We start from the raw sequence: 25,317 nt of genomic DNA, 5'->3' as shown, positions 1-25,317 counted from the left end.
CTTCCTTTTTAGTAATTTCTGAGGCAAACGTCACTGTGATCTCCTTTGATAAGTAACCACTTGCTTACTCCATATTTGGTAACTCTTATTTAATGCTAAGGTCTCTGTCCATTAGTCGTCCACAGCTGGGGAGATTTGGGCTTCGAGCTCACATTTCCAGGTGCGTTGAATTTTCGCTGGACATTCTTCTTTTGATTTTGATTTTTGATTTTCGTTTTCAGAGTTTAACTAGATTTGAATGATTTTCTTTTATTAATGTTTTGATTGAATTCTTTGTATTGGGATTTGATTGTTAATAAGCTTGGTAAAATCGGAAATGGCACCTCCAATCTTGTCGCTGGTTCTTCCTTCGGAAACTGGTCGGGTTCTCAGCATTCAGTCTCACACAGTTCAGGTATTTCTTCTCTAAGTTTTAATTTTTGGTGTTTTGCAATTTTTTTTCTAATCCTGTTGGTCCTGGATTAAAATGAAGTGAGAATGTACTTTTTTTTTTATATCTTTTCTGGTGAAATTATTGGCTTTGCTTAGTAGGTTTTTATTGAATCACATGGAATTAAATGTGATGGCTGTTTGCGTTGATTGTGCATGGTAATAAATTGCATATAAATTATGTGGTATCTATAGCTGTATTTTGGTGTGAATTGGTATAAATCAATGCCAGTTTAAGAAAACGAGTGAATGAAAATTTTCATATTTGAGTGATGATAAAAAGTTTTGATGCAAGTAACTATTTTGCAACAAATTGACACGAGGGAATTTAGAAATGAAAAGGAAACAAATTTTAGGTCTCAATTTAGAATTATAATTCAAAATTGTCTTAACAATCTGCGCTTCTATAGACGAGTGTGTTTAACCAATTTCATTATGTTATCTTTTTGCAATAATTTTGCAGCAAATTGACATGAGGGAATTTAGAAATGAAAAGGAAATAAAATTTTAGGTCTCAATTTAGAATTATAATTCAGAATTGTCTTAACAATTGATAGACGAGCGTGTTTAACCAATTTCATTATGTTATCCTTTTGCAATAATTTTTTGTGGATGATAAACGCCACAAAGCTGGGTGGTCCTCAAAGCAGTAGAGGTAGAATTATGCTACTATCATTAATAATCTGTGGAATACTTTGATACGGACTTGATACTTTTCCTATATTTCCTTTTTGTCTTCTTTTTTAAACTTCTTCCAGTTTGCTGGTTTTGACTGTGTAGTGGCTTAACCTTTCTGATTGCTCCTGCATGAGAGAAGACAGTGGTAGTTGTTTGTCTTGATTATGTTGGTGCATGTGCAGCAAATTCTGACCAAATAATAATAAAATGGAGAAAATTAAATTTAAACAAGGAAATGTCTCTCTCGAATGTCACTTGATATTTTGCTTGCTTTAACTCATCCTATTTTTGTGGATATTTGATGTGTTCTTAAATAAAAAAAAATATAATGTAGTTTTTCATGTGGATATGCACTCTAAAAGAGTAAAAAATTTTAGAGCACTAAGAAGCCTAACCTCATAGAATTTTGTCAAAAGTTCATTCCTGGAATGCAAAACAAAATGAGCTCTTATTAACTATAACTTGAAAATTTAAATATGTTCTCTTGAAGGTCATTTACATCATGGGACTGCATTATCTTTTACTAAGCATTTTGAAATTTCTCCTTCAAAGCAGACGTAAAGGACTGCTTCTATCAAATTCTACATGTCATTGGTTCTTCATTCAAAGTAGAAGAATTTAATTTTGTATGGTCAATGCTATCTCAATCAGCTCTATTGATATGATATTAGATTGTCCATATCATCTGTTTCTCTTTCAGGGATATGTTGGAAATAAATCATCCGTCTTTCCCCTTCAAATACTGGGTTTTGATGTTGATCCAATCAATTCAGTCCAATTCTCAAATCATACAGGCAAGCAGCTTATACTTCACTCAATCAGTTTCAGGAATCTGAAGCCTGATATATGGTGCGATGTCATCTGTCAATCTGTATAAATTCAGGCATGCTTTCATGGCTAAAACATAAGTTGGTTTATGTTCTATTAATCTGTCATTTGGGCAGGATACCCGACCTTTAAAGGCCATGTTTTGAATGGACAACAACTATGGGATTTAATAGAAGGACTTGAAGCAAATGACTTGCTGTATTATACTCATTTGTTAACAGGTAAGCTACAGCTATTGCTCTATTTGTTTTAAGTTTATTGAGGAATTTCTCTTCTGTGCCATATTTGAAGCATTCAGTGATAGGAAATTTCTTGGTCTGTCAAGTATTTGAATTTTTGTTGAAACAACTAGTGTTATAATGATGATTCTCTAACCTTTTGAAATTACCTTACAAATTTGATGTATGAATAACTCTTTTATAAATGATTTTAATCTGTGCATGAGACATGCACATTGTAAATATATTTTTCTCAGGCAATAAAGGTGAATGCCTAATATGTTTTATCAGACATGAATTACTATTTTCTTATTTATTGCTTTATGGATTCATCTCTCATGCCTGTGATATAACATCCCTTTCATTTATATGCTAATGTTGTGGTACTTTTCTGATATGAAGTTTGTTCAATGATAGAAATATCAAACTTCATAAATACATAGTAAACTGATTAGAATCGGGTTACCTGGGTTTTGTTATAGCAAAATGTTTAAAAAAGAATTTACATAACTATTGCAAATTTTAAACTATTTTCTCCAAAATAATGTGATATGTTAACGAATTGTCTCATTTAGGAAGTCAAAAACATCAACCATGAAAACGCCAATGTGGCTGGTGTTTTCAGTGAACTTGTCAGGCAAGCAGCATTCTGCAGAAAGTGGTATGTGAGAGAAAACGCCAACATAATTGGTGTTTTCAATGCGGTGGAAAGGAAAACAAGCAAATGCTAACCAAGTTGGTGTTTTCTTGTTTGAGAAATCCTGCACAAAGCCAAAGGGATTGACAAGAATAGCATGAGATTGTTTCTTATACTTGCACATCATCCCACCCAGTTGGTCATGTATATATAATAATAATGGTACATGATTTTAGGGTTAACAAGAGAAAAATTCATAATCAATCACTATCTAAATATTCAATAATGATTCTTTGCGTTAAGAATAAGTACTATCAACCCTCCTCCCACCACACCGTTCTTAAAAAAATGGCATTATCTTAGAAATTGTTTCCTAAATTGAATAGATAATTCTTTTCAAAATTATGTTGTTAATGTCTATTCTCTTGTAAAATTTTTTACTGTTAAGTATGCATATAAAATTCAATTGTTGGAATTCCCAAATTTCAGGAATTTCATACTATTAGAAATTATATGTGTTAATTATGTAGAGTTTTCTTTTCTGTAATTTTCTTTTTCCCAAGCATAGATTGTATTGCTAGCCCTCAAATGGGCAAAGAGGAGATTAGTTAACTATTTTATCTTGTTTGCTATTTTAGGTTAGACTCTTGTGTATAAACAGAAGTATGTATAGCATTTACATAGCACTGTGTATAGGTGCTTGTTTCGCTAAAAATACACAGGCAGTTCTCTCCAAAATTATCAACTCTCATCATTGCTTTATGATGTCTTTTTATCCCAATACACAAATTATTTTCTGATATAAACATCATTCATTTTTTTTAAAAAAAAATTATCCTTCTATTGCAAATGACAGTTTTTTTTATCATAATTACATGAATTATGAGAGGAAAAAAAACATAGTGTAGTTGTTAAAACAACGTGTGTGGCACTGATATTATATGACTAACAAAAGGCATCATTTCTTGTTATAGAATTATAAAAAGCTAAAAGAAAATGAAAAAATAAACAATAAAAAAATGAAAAAATTTCATGCTGTTGAGATGGAAATGCATTATGATGATTGATGCATAAACTAATCAGCCATGTTGTTGACATGAAAATGCATTATGATGCATAAACTAATGATAGTTTTTGGATGGGTTTAAGATTAGGCACATTAAATGGTCTGACCCATTGAACTACTGCAACTAATCAAGAAAATAAAAGCCACTGAGACATTACATGAGGAGACGCCAAACTGTTGGCATATCCTTGTTTCATTTGTGTATTATTAAAAGAATGCCAATTACATCGAAGTTTTCTCTTCACATATGAATGCTTCCTTCAGAAAGCTGTATGTTTGACAAGTTTATTGATTTGCCAATCAAATTGGCGTTTTCTTTATTCATGTTTCCATAACTGAAAGGAATGAAAACTTGTTATGAAAGTGCTAATTTTATGGTTGTTTTCTAACATATCACATTATTTTGGTATATAGTTTAAACTTCGTATGACTTTTGTAATTTTTTTATTAAAAAACATTTTTTCATTAAAAAAACATTTTTTTTTATGATAAATTCTATTTCTTAAACAACAGAAATAATTTGTAAATGAGAGTGTTTATTAGCTTTTCTACAAACAAAACTCAAGAATCTTGGTTGGAGATGCAAATGCAGAGAATGTTGTTTGGCTCTTGCATTTACTGGTTTGATTTTGACTGGTGGTGTTGGTGATTTTTTTTTTGTTGTATTGTTCAAGTAGGAGAATAACGACATAACTTATAATGGTGCTGGGTTTGAGGGAAGGTGTTACCAAACTACTGCAAGTCTATACCCGATTCAGTCATGGATCCAAGTCAAAGCAGCCACATATTGAGCCTCTGAATTAGTCAAATATTTCAGTTATCTTTCAGCTATCTTTTAGTTAATTGTTTTAATGATTCCCTATTTGTAGGAGGGTATTCCTCCACTTTTTATTTCATATGATTAGTTGAGGAGGGTGTTCCTCCACTTTTTATTTCATATGATTAGTTGAGGAGGGTGTTCTTCCATGTTGAAGTAGTGCTCTTTTGATGTAGGAAGCAGTTATATTTCCTTTATGTATTTAAGCAATAACATCAATGAAGAGTGACAGCTTCCAAAATCAGTTAAGTTTTGAGTGCTTTAAGTCTCAGAGGTTTTAGGTTCCCTCTTTTAGAGCCTGAATTGTTAATGACCAGAGGTCGTAAAAAGACTCTTAACCCAAACACTCAAACTCCTGCCATACCCTTAGCCCACAAACCCATAACCAAATCCACAACCCGGGACCATAACAGTTTGGTATCAGAGCCTGCAGTAGTTATGGGGAACTCTGTTCAAGATCAACTCGCCAAGCTCTTTGAATTGTTGTTGGCCGAGCAGCAAGCAAACAAAGACCGAAATGAAAAAAGTTGAGCAATTGCACGCCAAATTGGATGCAATGTCTCAGGAATTGGAATTGACTAAGAAACAGTTGCAATCTAGCAGCACTGGCAGTCAAGCAAAATCAAGGAGAGATGAGGGAATTTCGGGTGCTTCGGTTTCCGAAAGTTCGATAGTACCAAAATTCACAAAGCTTGATTTTTCTCGTTATGATGGGCTGGAAGACCTTTTGGGGTGGCTTGCCCGATGCCAGCATTTTTTTAGGCACCAACAAACACCCGATGAGGAGAAGGTGAGTTTAGCTTCGTACCATTTGGAGGGGATTGCTCAGCTGTGGTATATGCAGCTGCTGGATGACATTCCAGATCCCAATTGGGATGGGTTCACACATCAATGCAATCTTCGTTTTGGGCCTCCAATCCGCAGCAACAAATTAGGCGAATTGGCGAAGCTAAAGCAAACTGGTTTTGTTGCAGAATATCAGAACCGTTTCGAAGCCTTGGTATCACGCGCTTGCACCCTCACGCAGGATCAAAAGGTCCAGTTGTACCTCAGTGGTTTGCAGGACTCTATTGCTGTTGAGGTTGAGCTACATCATCCAAAAGATTTGGTGAATGCAATGAGCATCTCCCGACTGTATGAACAAAAACTTTTCCCAAGTTCTTCGGCTGTGAGAGACGCTCGTTGCGCTGCCTTCACATCTGCACCTCGTGCCAACTGATTGGTGAAGCGACTGAATCGTGAGATGGAAGAAAGACGGAAAAAGGGACTGTGTTTTAACTGTGATGAACAGTTTGTTTGCGGCCACCAATGTAAAAAGCTTTTCTAGATAGACTTGGTGGAAACCGAAGAAATAGAGGACACAAATTCTGATCCGAAGCTAGAACAATCGAAGATTTCATTTAACGCCATCACTGGAATTCGAAATCCTTAGTCCATGCGACTACAAGGATATTGGAAGGGGGGACAAGTCTTAATTCTAATTGATTCTGACAGCACTCACAGTTTTGTGTTTGCAACAAAAGTAGAGGAACTTGGTGCTGAAGTAAACGGGCAGGATGGCTTGAAAGTTAATGTCGCCAATGGTGAGCAGCTGGACAACCCAGGTATATGCAAGGGAATCCCAATTCTACTGGATTCCCACTCTTTTTCCGTGGACTTATTTGTTCTGCCACTAAGCGGTTTTGATGTGGTTTTGGGAGTTAGCTGGCTTCGGATTTTGGGACCCATTCTGTGGGATTTTGCTGTCATGAGAATGTGTTTCTTTCAACAGGGAACCTTGATCGAATTGCAGGGCATGACTTCAATTTCCTAAACAAAGAAATCTGATTTCCACAGTTTGCTGCTTTCCGCAGATTCCAAAATTCAACTACAGAAATTGTTGGCAGAATTTGCCTCTTTATTCAGTGCGCCAACCGGATTATCTCCTAGCAGGGCCTGCGACCACCGTATTCCTTTGGAACCAGGAGCAAAACAGGTGGTTGTTCGACCATACCGCTATCCACATGGGCATAAGGATGAAATCGAAAAGCAGTGTGCGACCATGTTGCAACAAGGCATAATCCGCCCAAGCCGATCACCATTCTCTTCTGCGGTGATCCTAGTATCAAAGGCAGACGGTTCTTGGCGTTTATGTGTCGATTACAGAGAATTAAACGCGAAAACCATTAAAGACAAATTCCCAATTCCTGTGATAGATGAGTTATTAGAAGAACTGGGTGGTGTTAGATATTTCACAAAGCTGGATATGCTTTCTGTTTATTTTCAAGTGGCATGCATCCTTCTGATGTCGAGAAAACAACTTTTCAGACGCATCACAGCCACTTTGAATTCCTGGTAATGCCGTTTGGTTTGACCAACGCACCTTCAACCTTCCAGGCCTTAATGAATGAGGTATTTCAATCATATTCGAGGAAATTTGTTCTTGTTTTCTTTGACGACATCTTGGTTTTTAGTCAGTCTTGGGCAGAACACCTCCACCACTTTTGACTGGTTTTTCAATTGTTGGTGAAGAACAAATTATTCCTCAAATGCTCTAAGTGCGTTTTTGGCCAGACTCAAGTTTCATATTTGGGTCATATTATTTCTCATAATGGAGTCCAGGTGGATCAGTCCAAAATATCATCAGTCCTAGATTGGCCCAAGCCTAACACAATTCGTGATTTGAGAGGATTCTTAGGGCTTACGGGTTACTACTGCAAATTTGTCCAAAACTACGGAATCATCGCCGCTCCACTCACAGCTATGTTGCGGAAAAACAGTTTTCGTTGGACTGAGGAGGCTGAGGAGGCTGAGGCGGCATTCGACAAATTGAAAGAGGCAATGATATCAATTCCAATCTTGGTTCTCCCTAATTTTGAACTAACCTTTGTCATAGAATGTGATGCCTCGGGTATAGGAATCAGAGTTGTTCTGTTACAGCAAAACAAACCAACAAACCAGTGATATACTTTAGCCGTTCAATGGCAGTACACCATCAGAACCTTCCGGCATATGAAAAAGAGATGATTGGGTTGGTGAAGGCAATCAAACATTGGCATTCTTATCTCTGGGGTCGAGAATTTACTGTTCGAACGGACTACTACACACTCAAATATCTGTTAGAGCAGCGCCATCTCTCTTCTTCTCAGCAACACTGGGTCAGTAAACTTATGGGCTTTTGTTTTACCGTTGAATACAAAGCTGGAAAATCCAATATAGTTGCTAACGCACTCTCTCGACGGGATGCTGATCAATCTGTCATCTTGGCAGTATCTATGCCCCAACTAAGCCTGTTTGACGATATTCAGAAAGAGCAGCATGATTCAGAAGAAGTGCGGAAACGAATCGCTGCGATTCATATTGGAGCAGCCACTTCCAAATGGAGTTTTAAGAATGGTTTGCTCTTTTACAACAACAGAGTTTATCTTCCTCATAACTCCCCATCTATTCAACTAGTAGTTAGTGCTCTCCATAACTAGGGCCATGAAGGATACCAAAAAACCCTGTACAGAATTACAAGGGATTTTTTTTGGTTTGGAATGAAGCAATGTGTGAGAGATTTTGTGCGCTCTTGTGATACATGTCAGAGGCATAAAACAGAGACTTTGCAACCGGTGGGACTCCTTCACCCTCTCCCCATTCTAACACAAGTTTGGGCTGATATCTCTATTGACTTCATCGAGGGAATTCCAACTTCGCGTGGGAAAAATGTACTGCTAGTAGTCGTCAACAAATTTTTGAAGTATGGGCATTTTCTGGCTTTGTCTCATCCATATACAGCTGTAAGTGTTGCTCGCTCTTTCTTTGACAACATTTTTAAATTACATGGCTTGCTAGAAACTGTGGTCAGTGACAGAGATGTGACATTCACAAGTTCCTTTTGGAAAGAACTTTTCCGTTTGAGTGGTACCAAGCTGTGTTTCAGTTCCTCTTATCACCCACAGTCGGATGGCCAAACAGAGGTGGTAAACCGCACCATTGAAATGTATCTTCGCTGTTTCACAAGTTCTACTCCGAACAAATGGATTGACTGGTTGTCCTAGGCCGAGTTTTGTTACAACACCAGCCACCAGTCCTCTCTTAAAATTACTCCTTTGGAAACGGTTTATGGCCGTCCTCCTCCCAGATTATTGTCATATCTACCTGGTAGTTCCACCATTGAAGCTGTCGATACTGTTTTAAGGACAAGAGATGAGATGCTGCTCTCACTTCGTGAAAACCTACTGCAGGCCCAACAAAAAATGAAGCATACATATGATCAATCTCATCGCCCTTTGGAGTTTAAGGTGGGGGATAAGCTTCTACTACGTTTACAGCCTTATCGTCAAACTTCAGTTGCTAAAAGGAGGAATCAGAAACTTTCGGCACGATTCTATGGCCCCTTTGTGATAGTGGAACGTGTCGGTTCCATGGCCTATAAGTTGGATCTTCTTGCCGATTCAAAGCTCCATCCAGTGTTTCATGTTTCGAGTCTAAAACCTTATCATGAAGGTCAGTATGCTCCTACACCATTGCTGCCATCTTTTCCGCTGCCAGAACCTGTTCATCCTTTGGCCATTCTAGACCGCCGTATTAAAGGAGGAAGTCAGGAGGTTCTCGTCCACTGGAATCATTCTTCTCCTGTTGATGCTTCATGGGAGAAGGTATAGGCATTCTCCGCCAAATATCCAGATTAGCTTGAGGACAAGCTTCCTTTGGGGGCGGGAAGTAATGTTACCAAATCACTGTAAGTCTATAATCAATTCAGTCATGGATCCAAGTCAAAGCAGCCACATATTGAGCCTCTGAATTAGTCAAATATTTCAGTTATCTTTTAGCTATCTTTTAGTTAATTGTTTTAATGATTCCCTGTTTGTAGGAGGGTATTCCTCCACTTTTTATTTCATGTGGTTAGTTGAGGAGGGTGTTCCTCCATGTTTAAGTAGTGCTCATTTGATGTAGGAAGTAGTTATACTTCCTTTCTGTATTTAAGCAATAACATCAATGAAGAGTGACAGCTTCCAAAATCAGTTAAGTCTTGAGCGCTTTAAGTCTCAGAGGTTTTAGGGTCCTTATTTTAGAGTCTGAATTGTTAATGACTAGAGGTCGTAAAAAGACTCTTAACCCAAGCACTCAAACTCCTGCCATACCCTTAGTCCACAGACCCATAACCAGATCCACAACCCGGGACCATAACAGAAGGTTCAGTCAGGTTGTTGGAATTTTGGTTTTAATTGATCGTAGTTGAAGTAAACATGAGGTTTTATTGCTTTAAAACTGATGAATGGATATACGGAATGGTTCTATTTCATTTAGGTGAGTGTAACTTTGTGATTTTAGATGAGTTGGAAGTTGACTGTTTATTGAGTTTAGTTTGGTGTTGTTGAACATTTTTCCTGAAGCAGTGAATGAATTAACTTACAACTACTAAAATCATTCTCAGAATACTGTCTGCTGACAATTCGGTTGAATTACGTTTTAATAGTTATTATCAAGTTGACTTTTAAAAACTGTTAACAAGTTGTGATTTATTCAGTTTTATGAATAGCAGTTAAGGGGCAGTGGGATTGGGGATCTGGATATGGAAATTTTGATTTAAAGTTATTTTAGCTTTCCTTGGCAGCTGACACTTTCATTTAGTGTTACTTGGGAATTTTCTAATTCCATGTTGATGTGGCTTAGTTCTGGCTGTTTTTTTTTGCCAGGTTATATCGGTTCAGTTTCATTTTTGAATGCTGTGTTGGACGTTGTCAGTAAGCTTCGTTCCATAAATCCAAAACTTACATATGGTATGTAAATCATTGACTTGAGAAAAAGTCTTTCCAAGATTACTTTGTTTCCATACTTTCTGGGAGGGGGAAATTGAAAATTTTGGATATTTTCGCTACCTGAATTTTTGCAACTTAAATAAGTCTTAAACTTTTTTGTTTATCATAAATAGATGGACATCTTGCTTATTTTATTTTTTTGACACATCCTCGCATTCCCTTGTACAATGCAAGGATTTGAGCATATAACCAAATATCGAAGTATTAGCATAAGAGATACAATTATGCTAGAGGAAGTAGAGAACTGGTTAAATAAACAGGACTAAGTTTTGTTACCAGAACAATTTAAATTGTATGGAAGATTAATGTTTTTGCCGATGCTGTTGATAATTAGACTTGATATTGGAGGTTTCTTCAAGATACTCTCTCTCTCTCTCTATATATATATTTATATATATGATTTTTTTTTTTAATTTGACAGGTCTTTATAAAAGTCAAGACCTCATAATTTTGTTTGGTAGAGTTGCACTGGACATGCATCCTTCCTTTACTAGGTTTCCAAGAAATTGGTTCTCCAGTGGAGTTAAACCTCTTAATAATAAAATTAAGGCGATAAGAATGATATTTTTGTTTTGTAATTTACTGTTTTTGAAATTGTCTTCGTGTAAGGATTGTTGGTCTGTGTCTCAGACTTCATGGTACAAGTAGAAACAGGCTGTTGTGAAGCACCTCTTTATCTTGTCTATTAATGAAAATTTTGCTACTTTTTTGTAGTTTGTGACCCAGTAATGGGTGATGAAGGAAAGCTTTATGTTCCACCAGAGCTAGTAGCTGTATATCGCAAGAAGGTGACTGATCTGTTTTTAGATTGTAGTTTCTGATCGATTGCGCTCCAACAGGAATTCAAATTTCTAGTACATTTTAGATTTAGGATATCAAAGTTTATAATTTTCTTTAGAATTGATGTTAAAGTTTTTTACATAATTTGACTCTTAAGGCATAATCTCATCATTGATAAGCATAAAAAATGATGTTTTGTTATTTGGATTGGACTTATTGTTTTGATGCAAGTCATTTCATTTTATCTGCATGTCAATTTGATTCATTAAAAAACCATTTGATTCAAAGGTAAAAAAGAAATTTAATTTGAACTTAATGTCATGACAAGACAGTTCATATTTTAGGTTGTTCCAGTGGCTTCAATGTTGACCCCTAACCAGTTTGAAGCTGAACAGTTGACTGAGTTCAGGTATTCGCTGTTATGACACTAGAATGAAGTGCTAGAACTTATGTTATTCAGTATGTGATCTTCATTTTTTTTATTTTATAAATGTATATCTTTTTTTCCCTATTAATAGCTTTATTAATTCAATTGTTGAACAAATCTGATTGTTTTTCTTGACATTTTCGGATATTGTATTGAAGAAATTTGCGGGGCTGAGAATATTGAATATAAAGTCCATGGATGAATAAGCAATAAATATTGAATGTGAAATGAAGTGGTATAATCTATACTTAGAAGTCATTTTGGAAGGTTAGCCCTGCCTTTTTATTTGCAAGGGAGTGAGAGGGGGGAAGCAGTGCTTGATTACCTGTTGCACTATGAGGCAGTAAATGGAACTAATAGCCTGGTGGCCCACGACATTTATTATTACCTATGAATTATTGATGTGGCAAATATTGGTAGTTTCTTTGAAGGGTTTACATATTTTTTTTTCCCTTTAAATCATCTTAGAAGTCATATGCAAATAACTTGCACAATAAGGCATCATCTTGAATATGACTGGTTAGCTGATTCATAACTGAAGTAAACAAGTAGGGACTCAAAATCAATCCCTGATGTAAACCCAATGTTATAAGGAACTCCCTGTATCTCCTTCCATTGTTTTACACTTGTGATTACTCCCTCATGCATGTCCTCAAGGACTATAATATTTGAATTATATTCTTTTTCAGCACCCACCAAGAAACTAATCTTGGTACTATATCATATACCTTTTCCAGGTCAATGAATTGTCATAAAAAGGATGTTGTATTTTTGTTCTAATTTTTGCTTTTCATTTTAATCAAGCATCCGCCTGTTTACAATATTATTATTACAGGATTGTGACTGAAAGAGATGGCCGTGAAGCTTGTAACATTCTTCATGCCACTGGACCTTCAAAGGTTTTTATGATATATATTTATCTTGAATTTTAAAGTTCTGGCATCTACCACATTTCAAAGTGGCGGGCTTCTTATATTGGAACTGTTTTCTTGCCTGTGATTTCTATATTCTTATGATTTGATTGTCTGGGTAATATGAAGCTTATAATATTGTGACTGAAAGAGATGGCCATGAAGCTTGTAACATTCTTCATGCCGCTGAACCTTCAAAGGCTTTTGTGATATGTATTTATCTTGAATTTTAAAGTTCTGTCATCTACCGCATTTCAAAGTGGCAGGCTTTTTTGGAACTGTTTTCTTGCCTATGATTTCTATATCCTAATTATTTGATTCTCTGGGTAATATGAAGCTTATATTTGTCTCCTTTGATGTCTTTTTTTCACATACATGGGATGGTGCAATGCTTAATTAGTTGATATTTGCTTCACGCAAGATCACTTATTTTACAGCCTCTCATTTATAAGTTGCTTTTCACTTTACAAAATAGATATTTTATAGCAAAACTCTGCCTTAAGCATTATATCTACTTTTCCTACATATTTTTATGAGAAACTTGCCTATGGACTTTATTGTTCTAATCTCAAAGCAAGATGTAAAACCTTTGATGAATTTCAGGTTGTAATTACAAGCATCAATATAGATAGCAACCTTCTCCTTATTGGCAGTCATCAAAAGGAAAAGGTAGGCTAATGGCGTTTCCTTTTTGGGGTTCAATTTCATTGCTTCAGAGTCTAAGCTGATACTACCATCACTATGTCAGATGTCAACATATGCTGTTTGTGGATGCTATTTTCTTCTTGTTATTTTATGCAGAGTTACATTAGCTTGTTTCTTAATTTGACTTTTGTTCACCAAAGTGCTTGATTGGGTAAATACATGCTCCTTTTAGCTAATTAGCTGATAGACTGGAATGTGTAGATATTATATGGTCATATCTAATTACAGGCTAATTTTGAGAATCTGAAAGGATTGTGAAATTTCTTTCCCTCTTCCTTTTTTGAATAAAATTTTGAGGCATCACTAATGATAGCCTAGAGCTGTCAAGAACCTTTGCAACATATCCAGTTGTGAAATTTCTTCTGCTCAGTGATTTTCTTAACTTTAGTCACACTGCTCATTTGGACTTGAATGCTCGATCATTTATTCAGTTTCCTACTTTGTACTTGACTCCAATCCATGGGTGCTCAAGGTTACCTTGATTCATGGTCATTTCAGTGCATAGCTTCTCTCCAATGCATTAATTTGTGTCATCTGCAGTTCTTGTATCACTAAGATGGTTTATTATGTTCTCTTTTTCATTTTTTTTTCCGAGGGTCATTACCTTTACAATGGTGAGAATGTAGTTGTTTCCTAGGCAAATAAGTTTTCTGTTTATTTATATTCTTCATGTCTCTTTCTCTGATAGGACCAACCTCCTGAGCAATTCAAGATTGTGATACCCAAAATCCCTGCTTATTTTACGGTAAGCAGCTTTTCTTTTTGAATCCATTAATTGATGGAATTTGTTTTGCTCTTTGGTGTGGTTAAACAGAATTATAAGTAGTCATGAGTGGCATGGATGGAGGTTCTGATTTTTATTTGCTTTGTTTTGCCCTCTCTTTGGTTATAGTTGTTTCCTATTGTTCATTTTTGTACTATCATTATGTTTTGGAGTATCAATCATCATGAATTGCACCTTTGAAATTTTTATTGCTCTTCAACATAGATATGTAGGATTAACAATGAGAGTTGTTCAAGATGCATTAGTGCTTTCTTGTTTTGCTAGTTTCATGACAGCTAAACATTCCATGAGGTGTATATTTATATACCATATTATGTTGATGGAATGTGCAAGTATCCAAAAGAACTTTATACGAAGAAATTTACTATTTTGATCTTGCCTACTGGAACACTTGTAGCAGTTTGAAGATGATGAAATGGAGGACTCTGTTTCTATTCCTTGAAACATAATAACTGCAGAATATTTCATTCTGGAACCTTAGCACCTCGTTCAAGTTAAATATGAAAGGTAGTTCACTTTTGAGAATTTAACTGTGAAGAATAGGAATATGAAGAGGTAATAGACTGTCCACTGTAAAGGGTCTAAGTCTGATTGGATTGTTTTAATTCATATTTCAACCGTACTTAACTTTTTAGGTAACTTAGTTCAGAGAAGCATGAAGTAGAGTAGTCAGATCAGATGTGCAGTTATATTTTGTAGATTAGGCAGTTAATATGGACAATAATATCAAAGTTCCAATCTAAAATTCCCAGTCTTATGGGTTGGCACGAGTGCTGCCACTCAAACCATGTACTCAAGACTTAAGCCTTTGTGATAGATGATGCAATCTAACCTACACTTGCAAGTGCGCTAGTCATTGCAAGTAATAAAGTAGTGAGAAAGAGTATAGACCCATAAGGATCAAATTTGTTATTTATAGTTAAACTGTTAAAGTAATACTACCCTTACGTTATTTGAGAAACCGTTAGATAAATTTGAGTGAAAATAAAAATAAAAATAATATATGATTAAATTAATAAATTGATTGAAGAAACTCCTGATGAATTAAAGTGTTATAATAGAGATTCACCTTCACTTGTGTATGAAAATTAATCAAAACCATTTGCAAAATCATGAGATGGTAGGATTTAGTCTGATTGATCCTTCTTCAAGTTAGATTTTTCATCTAAACTAAAGCTCTGCATTTGGGTGTCAATAATCTAATTGCATCAAGATCAATAATCCCTTATATTTAATTCATCCTTTTTAGGATTAAGTAGACTGCACATTATTTCTAAGTTCCCTCTTTGGACAGCCTTGTCCTAACATGATATGCAACACCCTTTTAATGTTCAATTATGCAACCAATCAAAACTTCTTAGTTCTAACATCACTAGAACCATTCATTAATCAATAAACACAACGCATTATGAATAATACTGCATAATCTAATGAAATAAAATATTAAATTAGCTTTAAAATAATCATAATATAGGTTTAGGATTCATAATTCCCCAGCAAAAATTCCTAATCCATACTAGATATGAAAGAATTGAATAATAAAGAAATAAAGTACATAATTAAAGCTTAAAGAAAATAAGAAAGCCTCAAATTCTTGTGAGGTGTTTTCAAGCTTAAGATGCATAATATTCTTCTTCTTGGTCTTTTAAATGTGGTTGCTAGGATTCTTTTCCATCATCTAGTTGAATCCTCTTCAATAGTGATTTATTTCCTTTTAGTCTTCTGAAAAATCAGTATTTTACTCTTACGCCTTATTTGATACAAATGTATTACTTCCTAGGAAGTCACTTTTTCTTTAGTTACTTTTCAAAGAAAGTAACTTAATTAGGTTGGGGTAAGTCCGAAGAAAAACTCTTGACTTCACGGAAAGTCAAGAAGAAATACCAACCAAACAAAAATAATGTTTACACCAACTGAAAACTTCAAATTCCCTAGTTGAGTTACCCTTAACCAAACAAGGCCTTAATAGGATTCCCTCAATCATCAAATTTATCTTCTCTTAACAAGGAAAGAAATCAGCCTATCAGAAATCATGTTGGAAGTCAACTCGTCGTATGGGCATGCCCATGTCTACAAATGGGCCAGCCCATTTTAGACTCTCTAAACAGGGCAATAGCATCTTCACAAATTGCCATGGTTTCCAAACTTGCTTAGTTGCTCATACCTCTTTTCCAACTCCAAAAAGCTAATTATAACTAAAAAGAAATATTAACTATTAAACTCTGGACATAAAAACTAACTACATTATGCATTTTTCATTGAATTTGTCTTCAAATTTCCTTAGAGGTCTCTTCTTGAACTTCTCGTTGAGCTCAAAAACCTCACACAGAACTCTTAATTTGTCTTGTGATGCATTTTCTGGTGAGATTCCGGAACCATATGGAAATTTTCTGGTGATGGTTAATTTGGATTTGAGGCACAATAATCTTAGCGGCAAAGCACCTTAGGTGGGGTACTTTTTATTTATTATTTCATTTTTTTATTTAGCCTTTTTATTTATTTTTATAATAATAAAATAATTTTAATTAATTTCACATCAGTCAAATTTTTAATATTTTTTAATTTAATGGGTGCCACATTAATAAAGGTTATTTGAAAACTTGCTACCTTTTAGTTAAAAGGGGTTTATGTTACTTAAATGAAGGGTTTTTTTTTTTTTTTTTTTTTTTTTTTGGGGGGGGGGGGGAGGTTAAATGACAAAATGAAGTTTTGACTCCCTAAATTGGTGTACCGTCTGTGTAAATTACCTGCTAGCTGTACCTAAGATGAGTCCATAAAACAACTTGAATTAACTGGATCCTTGGTCTATACTGCTCTATAATGTTCTGGAATACCATGTACAATCTTTATGTTCAACTGCTTGGTTTTGCATTATAATTGTGAATTTGAGATTAACGCCCCTTATGTTCTATAAAACTTTCTTAATATCTTGGATTTAATTAATAGTAGTACCATGCATTGTGTAAGATGCTTCTTGATGACATTCCACAACATGCTTGTAGGGAACTGGCGATCTCATGACTGCACTTTTGCTTGGATGGAGCAACGTAAGATATCAACATCCAATTTCAAATTAAGTTTATTACAACACATTCTTGCCCATAGTATTTATTTAACATCAAATACTCTTACCTACCATCCAGAAATATCCCGACAACCTTGACAAGGCGGCTGAACTTGCAGTATCAAGTTTGCAGGTATTTCTTTTTCCAGTCTCTCTGAAGTTTGTAGAAGAATAGTTAAAATGATTAAAAGCCTCTCAGTATCTATTGCATATTACAGAATGGCTATAAGAAATTAATATGATGTTTTCACCAAAAACACTAGTGATTTTACAGTACATCTGGATACAACTATCCAATGATATTATACTACGTGGAATAAAAAAAATTAACAAGAGAGGAAAAACTAAATAAAACAAAAACTAATCCACTTTTCTGTATTTTTCGATACACATGTCAAAATATATTGCCATATCAATTAGGAAATCCTAGTTGGTATTATCATTGTATTCTATAATTTTTCCAAAAACACAATGAATTTTTTTGAAAGGAAAATTTGTTCTCATAAAACAAAATGAAGCTAAACTGCTAGTTTACCAATATTTGCAGGCACTTCTGCAGAGGACATTGAATGACTACAAAAGAGCAGGATATGATCCCCAATCAAGCAGTTTGGAGATCAGGTTAATCCAAAGCCAGGATGACATTCGCAATCCTCAAGTTAGATACAAAGCTGAGAAATATCACTAAAATGGGTGAAGTTTTATTCAGCTATTGGGTGTCCGTAGATTATACCTTTCTGTTTTGGCTAAAATCGCACATTGCTCATGCAATTCAGACTGATTTATTTGGTTGGAATATTTTTTTTTGCTAGACATTTCTTGCTATATTATCTTCTCAATCTCATACAAGAAACACAGGCATCCTCCAAGGACCTATAGAGTTTTAATGTCTTGGCAAATTTTGAAGCTTTTATTTAATCAACCAAACTAAAACTTCAAATAAGGGACCAGATCTGAGGTTTATGGGCAAAATCTAAATCAAATTCAAAAGTTAGCTCAAGGTGGAAAAAAGCTGAAATTCTTATAAAAGGCATATTATTTTATCTCATATTAGCATGAGATTCAACATATCTTTCATATTCTAAAGTGTGAAATACAAGTGTGAAATTTCATGAGGTAAGACTTTAATACCATGTTAGAAAAGGGCTTTTTACGGAAAATATTTTTTGTTTCAAATCTTGGTTCGAAAAAAATATATTCTCGGACCAGGGCGAATTGGCTCTCTACCGCGCTTGTAAAGTGCGATAGAGAGCTTCGACTTTCTTTACTGTGCTCTTAAAGTGCAGTAAAGGAAGAATTTTTTTTAATAAAGAAAATTATAACGCATTTTATAAGTGCGGTAGAATTTATATATATATATATATATATATATATATATATATATATATATATATATGTTCTACCGCACTTTTGAAGTATGGTAGAATCTTTGCTAAGTGCAGAGATTCCTGCACCTAGCAGAGACCCGTTTCTGCACCTGGTAGAGACAAGATGGGTCTCTGTCCCGTTAGCTTCTACCGCAATTAGAAAGTGCGATAGAAATTTAAATTTTTCTTCCACACTTTTGAAGTGCGATAGAATCTTTTCCTCCTGCCGACTCTGTTGTACTTCAAAAGTGCGGTAGTAGAAATTTAAATATTAAAAAATGAGGAAAAAATTATATAACAAATATATATGGTGTTATAATATATATGTATTTAACTTGTAAATTTTTGGTTGATTTGTAATTTTCTAAACTATTATTGTTTAGTATGTGAATTAGGAAGAGAAATTACTACTTCGCGTTATGGTACAATATTCTGAGACGGACACATAGTTAATACTAATATTAAGAATGATTATATCGGTGGCAGTCTAAAATGTTTCGTATTGAAAAGAAATTAAATTATAAAGAAATTAAATTATAAAGAATTAGTGATTAAAATAGTTCGTGCTATTAAATTGTCAACGCATGATGATATGATAATGAGGATTATTTTTAGACAACCGATGTTGGGTAATAGTATTATTAAATATAGATTAGTACAACTAAGTGATGACGAAAATGTGGACATAATGTTTGACTACGTGTCGACAATCAGACCTATAGATTTAATTGTATTATACATAGATATTTTATCTCGTCATCATAGAACAAAAGATGGAGGTGTTGGTCCTTCAAGTAGTTGTGCAATCGTTATGGAGAGTGAAGGTTAAGAAAATATTCGGGATGATAATTGTCCGGTTGTAGGCATAGAAACATGTAATGAAGTATAGCAAAATGCACAGGATGTTGGTCAGGGTGAAAATGACGATGATACTGATTTTCTTAATGATTTAGATACAGATAGAGATGATCCTTGGATTGATGAGGAAAATGACATTCCAGGTGTTCAATTTAATGATGCTGATGATCATGATATAAATTCTTCAATGTGTTTTAATAGTCGATATGAAAATCCTATTAGACCATTGATATTTCTACCCGTATTCTGAAATTGACTCTGATGTAATGAGAGTTGATCTTTATGCAAAAAATTCAGCGAATTTATTCTAAGATAAGTCGAAAGAATTCTCTGTTGGAATGATATTCAGATCTCGAGAGGCTATTGTCGCTGCTGCGAAAGAGTATCATATGTTGTGACATCATCAATTTTGTTATGATGAAACTAAGAGTAGTACTTATCCGATCAAGTGTAAAGATAAATTATCTGGTTGTCAATGACACCTTCGTGCATCCCGCAAAGAAAATGCTGATGTTTGAAAGATAACAAGATATCATGGTTCTCACACATTAGAAATCCTGGTGTAAATAAAGATCACGATCACCTTAATTCTAGATTTATCTATGCATTTATCTTATCCATGATCGAACAATAGCCAGATATGAAAATTGCTACTTTTCGGGCTAAGATAAAAAATAAGGTTGGATATGAACCGTCCTATAAGAAAATATGGATGGAAAACAATTTACAATTAAAAAGATTTTTGGTGGATGGGAGGAATCATATGGGAAGAATCATATAGGGGGTTGCATAAATTCATGCATGTTATTGTGAATTATAATCCCGATGTAATTGTCACAATTGAACATGATTCACACTGGATTAGAGGTCGTTTGGATGAGAACGTTAGAGTGTTTGATAGAATGTTTTGAACACTTCAACAATCGAATGAAGGATTCAAGTTTTGTAGGCCAATAATCTTTGTTGACGAGATTTTTTTATATGGAAAATATAGTGGCTATATTCTTTGTGCAACCGGGCTTGATGGAAATAATATGTTTTTTCTATTAGTATTTGCTTAGTTGATAAAGAGGATAGTGACAAGTGGGAATAGTTTATGGATTGTCTTAGATTATGTCACTGATAGAGAAGAATTATGCGTCATATCAGACAGACACATTGGAATCAGAAACGCAATGCAAAAGGATTAGTGGCTGCCCCAATTAGCCAACCATCGATATTGCATTCAGCATAAATTGAGCAATTACAATACAAAATTTAAGAATGCATATATGAAGGAGGCTTTGTGCAAGGTAAGTCAGTTATTCAATTTAAATATAAACAAGTTATTCGTTTATGTGTCATTAATTATTGCTCAATATATAAACATTCAGCACCTATACTTTTACCTTTCAGCTAATCAGAATCAGAAGCGAAAATTTTATCATACCATGAACAAGATATGAGAAGTCAGTCCTAAAACATTTGAGTGGATCTTTAAAATATCTTTAAAAATATGGACACGGTCTCATGATGGAGGAAAAAGGTATGGATCCATGACAATAAATACTATTGAATTTGTCAATGGGATATTGAAGGGATTTGCGTATTGCCCGTCACAGTTATGGTCGAAAAAATATTCTACTAATATGCTAACTACTTTGATATACGTCGCATGACGTATTTGGATCAAATGCAAATAGACATACTTTTACACATGCATATGCAGAAATAATTAGAAATAACGAGATAAAAGCAGCAAGACATCGGGTGACACGATTTAGTAAGGAAACTTTAGTTTTTAAAGTTCATACTAGTGGCACCGGGAACAAGCAACTTGTTAAACTGATAGAAGGTACATGCACTTGTAATAAGTTTCAAGAGATGCGAATCCCATGTTCACACATCATAGCAGCTTGTCTGTCAAAGTCCATAGATTATGATCAATATGTTGATACATACTACACCTTGGAATGCACACTTAAATGTTATGGCAATATGTTCAATCCATTAGGTCATTATGATTACTGGCCAGAACTTGATGGTAAACCTCTAATTCCTGATATGCAAAGAATTAGAAAAAAGGTCGCAGAATTCAAAACGAGATGGACTGGGGGGCATCAAAGGTTTCTTTAACTTCTAAAAACTATTGTACTATATGTGGAAAGTTTGGTCATAATAAACAAACATATACCATCAGGCGTTGTCGAACTGATTTACGTTACTGTAATTTGATAATTTCTCTATATTAGACGAGTTAATGAAGCACTGCAAATTGAAATGCATATTATGTGTATTCGTCTTGATGACAATGATTTTGTAAAATATTTGCAACGTTATTTACCTTCATGTTGATAGTGATTAAAATAGATAATATATAGTATTCACTGTACCTTATTATTATAACTTATATTACCCAAAGTTATGTCATTGTAGGGACAATGTCCACTTTGATATATACGCCAGGTGATATTTTTAGAATGACAAGACGTTGTTGGAGACTGGATGATGATTTCATATATCCTTTAGATTCTAATCAGTACAATTCTGATAAAGTTTACAACATCATGAAATCTGAATAGTCATATAGGGTGGCTCAGTCAACAGCTTTACGTGAGGAGACTAGTTCACTAAATATTAAAGTACCAAGGAAAAATGTGATTAATATGTCAATTGATAATATTAATTAGCTCAGAAATGCATTATATCGTATATGAGAGGAAAATAATCGTATTAAAATACGATTAAATAGGTGGTATTTTATATCCAAAGCTGAAGATTTTAAGGCAGATAGTGATATTAATCAATATTAAATTTTTTATAATTTAGAAAATGCGTTAGAGTACTAATCTGATGTGCCACTTCGGATGATGATTGTAACAATTAAAAAGAATATTACAATATTTGAGTTGAAAAAAATATTCGGTACATTAATGCTTATGATCCTTATGCGTACCTTTTTTTTTTTAAGTAGGAAAATTATTGATTATAATACATTCATAATACCTTCACTGTAGATAACATAACAATACAAAACACATACATTCCGCATATTACATTTATAACGCATCCAATTGTAGATAACATAACAATACAATTATTTGTCACCACAAATATTAAACTGTGATAGTAAATAACATAGGATCACAGTTACTCTTCATCAAATGCATAATTTCGATTATTCGTTATATTTCTTACCTCAGCTTCTATTAACTCACGATCCACCGCAGCTGCTTGTTCTTTTGCCAATTTATATATGTAAAACCTACAACGACGAAACAACAATCTATTGTTTTCTTTTCAAATTATAAGAAGACTTTCTTAATATGCCCTAATATTATTTCTTTCCATGTTAAGAGAATGACGTTTTATAATAGGAGCACCCAATGACTGCAAATCAGCAACAAGTTTGTTTGATTCATCAAACCTGAAACTCCACTCTCTTCTCAAATCAGCATAATATTCTCTACGATCACCATGCTTCTTATTCTTATAATCGTCATTAAACCACACTCGATTCTTCTATGATCACACAATAATGTTGAATTTTCGTATTTATATATAATATTGATCACAAGCATTACATGTCACCTGCATTGCACTATTACAATAATGACATTATACTATGTCCATGCATGTGACCTGTTCTCATATATAATACAAAATTATGACATGTATTATTACCTTGCATGTGACTATCTGATACATACTATAAAATTATGACATGTACTATTCTCTTGCATGTGACTTCTCTGATACATACTACAAAATTATAACATGTACTATTACATTGCATGTAACTTTTCTGATAAATAAGAAATAATTATGACATGTACTATTACCTTGCATGTGACTTTTCTGATACATACTATAAATTTATGACATGTAATATAACCTTGCAAGTTGTTAGTTCTGAAACATAATACAAAAATATGATATGTACATCAGCATTGCATGTGAATTTTCTTATACATACTACTTCTCTAAATATGACCCATAAATATACAAATTACTTGCGTGATATATATTACGCAACTATCGCATGTGGAAGTGTCTGCTAACATTGCATGTTACTCGTACTTACTTTTTAAATGATAATTATTATCAATTTTTGACTTATTTGTTTGCATTTTATTTTACAGATATGACGAGCAGACAAAATTACCGTGATTACACAAGTCCAGGCCCTCTTGATCAGTCTTTATTGACACAATAGCAGTCTCATAGATCATAGTATGTTTCGAATGAGAAAATTGAAAATGAGTCACTACATTGTAGCGATCTGTGAGTGTTTTGAAGCAGGATTTTCACCCTTGTATCGATGCATATTGTAACACCCCTTACCTTGTCAGAGTATAGACGGAGCAAGGATTGTTACAAACTATACCTTTTTAGATATATCAAAACTAAACAATTTCCTTTATCTGTAATTACCAAATTATTAGGTAGTTCAAGTAAATTTCATAAGGTGATTAAAGTAAATGTGAGATTTTAAATCAAAATTTTGGCAGAGTTTCCTCTTCTATTCTCTAACTGTCTCATTTTTCTTTGATATTTCCTCACCTAGGTCAATTTATGTCTTAAGGAATGATTGAATAAATTATAAATTAAAGCTTTATAATTCAAATTAATGCATGAAGAAATGAGAAGATTCTATTTCCTACACATTTCTAAGCTCACCTTTGATTTTTAAGCTTGGTGTATATGGAACCCTAAACTTTTCTTCTTCAATTCTTTCAATATATGGCTCTTCCTTTAGCTCTTGATCTTAGGGTGAATTTTGATTAAAGAAATAAGTTGATTTGATGATATTTTGGCTTGGATTTGGTGGAAGGAAGACAAAACAAAAACTTAGTTTTTCAATGGTGTGAGCTACGGCAACAAGGTGGGTGGAGAAACAACCAACTTTTTCACTTTGTTTTGTCATCTCTTTCATGCATAATTAGGTGACACATGGAGGGTTTAGGTGAAGAGGTGGAAAATATGAAGTACTAAACTGAATTTTGTCTTTAAACTTTCCATATTCATACTTTAACCTACTAGACTCTTTACCATGTTTCAATTTAGTTTTTAAACTTTCAATAATCATAGATTGACCTACTAAATTATGCTTTTAACCTTTAGAAGTCCTTTTTACTTAAGTAAGCATGACGGATTTAAACAAGCACCTCAAGCAAGCACGTCGGGAAACCCTAAGCACCTCTCGAAAGTGACTCGTTCCCGACTCGCTAATCACACTATCTACTTTATTTTTGAATATGTTTGTTTCTTTATTTGAGTTTTCTATGATTCAGTTATTAGCAGCTTAGAGTTATGCTAGCACCTCCCTTAAATAGCTCGGGGTAAGCTAACACCTCCCCTAATGCCACTTGCTCCAGTAGTGAAATAGTCTAACTCATACCTAATGATGGCACTACTCTAGCTATGGGTTCGAGGATGTTACACATATCTCAGAATTTCTGGATTTTATGGTGCCGTTAGATTAGACTTCTTTTCGCTTGATCATCATTTAATTATATTATTGGTTGAGAGATGGCGTCCAGAAGTGCACATATTTATGATTCCAGTGGGGGAGTGTACAATTATTCTTCAGGATATCGGTGTTATTTCGAGCTTACCTATTGATGGAGATGTTGTTGTAGGTAATTTTGTTATCAATTGGATGATGTACTGTCAAGATACTTTAGGACTCGTACCTCTCGCTAATATAATGCAGGGTAGCTCGTTGTCATTAAGTTGGTTAGTCGAAAATTTTAATGAGTTACCAGATGATGCTGATGAAGAAGTGGTCCAGAGATATGCTCGTGCTTATATTCTGCGGATCATTAGGGGTTTCCTATTCATTGATAGGAATCCTAGTAGGGTGAACCTAATGTTTCTGCCTCTAATTACTAATTTACATAGAGCAAGCATGTATAGTTGGGGGTTCAGCTTGTCTTGCTTGGTTATATCGGAAACTTTGTCGGGCCACTGATCCGACAGT

General features: G+C 34.3%; 1 protein-coding gene across 3 annotated transcripts; it reads left to right on the top strand.

The window, feature by feature from the left end:
• On the top strand, window positions 1-23,661 carry LOC110619635 (pyridoxal kinase). Of its 3 annotated transcripts, XM_021763159.2 has the most exons (14): window positions 1-160; window positions 301-394; window positions 1,808-1,901; window positions 2,052-2,156; window positions 10,337-10,420; window positions 11,174-11,247; window positions 11,584-11,648; window positions 12,502-12,565; window positions 13,181-13,246; window positions 13,971-14,027; window positions 17,069-17,113; window positions 17,210-17,263; window positions 17,678-17,823; window positions 23,477-23,661. In XM_021763159.2, the coding sequence occupies exons 1-13, from the start codon at window positions 93-95 to the stop codon at window positions 17,816-17,818; spliced, it is 1,011 nt and encodes a 336-aa protein (XP_021618851.1). In that variant the 5' UTR covers window positions 1-92; the 3' UTR covers window positions 17,819-17,823; window positions 23,477-23,661. The 3 variants fall into 3 exon arrangements, with proteins under 3 accessions (XP_021618851.1, XP_021618850.1, XP_021618852.1); XM_021763158.2 differs by lacking the exon at window positions 23,477-23,661 and having other exon boundaries at window positions 17,678-17,941; XM_021763160.2 differs by lacking the exons at window positions 10,337-10,420; window positions 23,477-23,661 and having other exon boundaries at window positions 17,678-17,941.
• Window positions 23,662-25,317: the final 1,656 nt, after the last annotated feature.

This window comes from Manihot esculenta, chromosome 7 (assembly GCF_001659605.2).
Source record: "Manihot esculenta cultivar AM560-2 chromosome 7, M.esculenta_v8, whole genome shotgun sequence".
NCBI lineage: Eukaryota > Viridiplantae > Streptophyta > Magnoliopsida > Malpighiales > Euphorbiaceae > Manihot > Manihot esculenta.
This window is presented reverse-complemented; position numbering and strand designations above follow the sequence as displayed.

What these genes read in the sequence shown, in the direction of transcription:
- LOC110619635 (XM_021763159.2), top strand. Translation starts at nt 93, where the DNA reads ATGCTAAGGTCTCTGTCCATTAGTCGTCCACAGCTGGGGAGATTTGGG. An exon ending in AAATCCAAAACTTACATATG is followed by an intron (nt 10,421 to 11,173) that starts GTATGTAAATCA and finishes ACTTTTTTGTAG; the next exon opens with TTTGTGACCCAGTAATGGGT. An exon ending in TTTTGCTTGGATGGAGCAAC is followed by an intron (nt 17,114 to 17,209) that starts GTAAGATATCAA and finishes CCTACCATCCAG; the next exon opens with AAATATCCCGACAACCTTGA.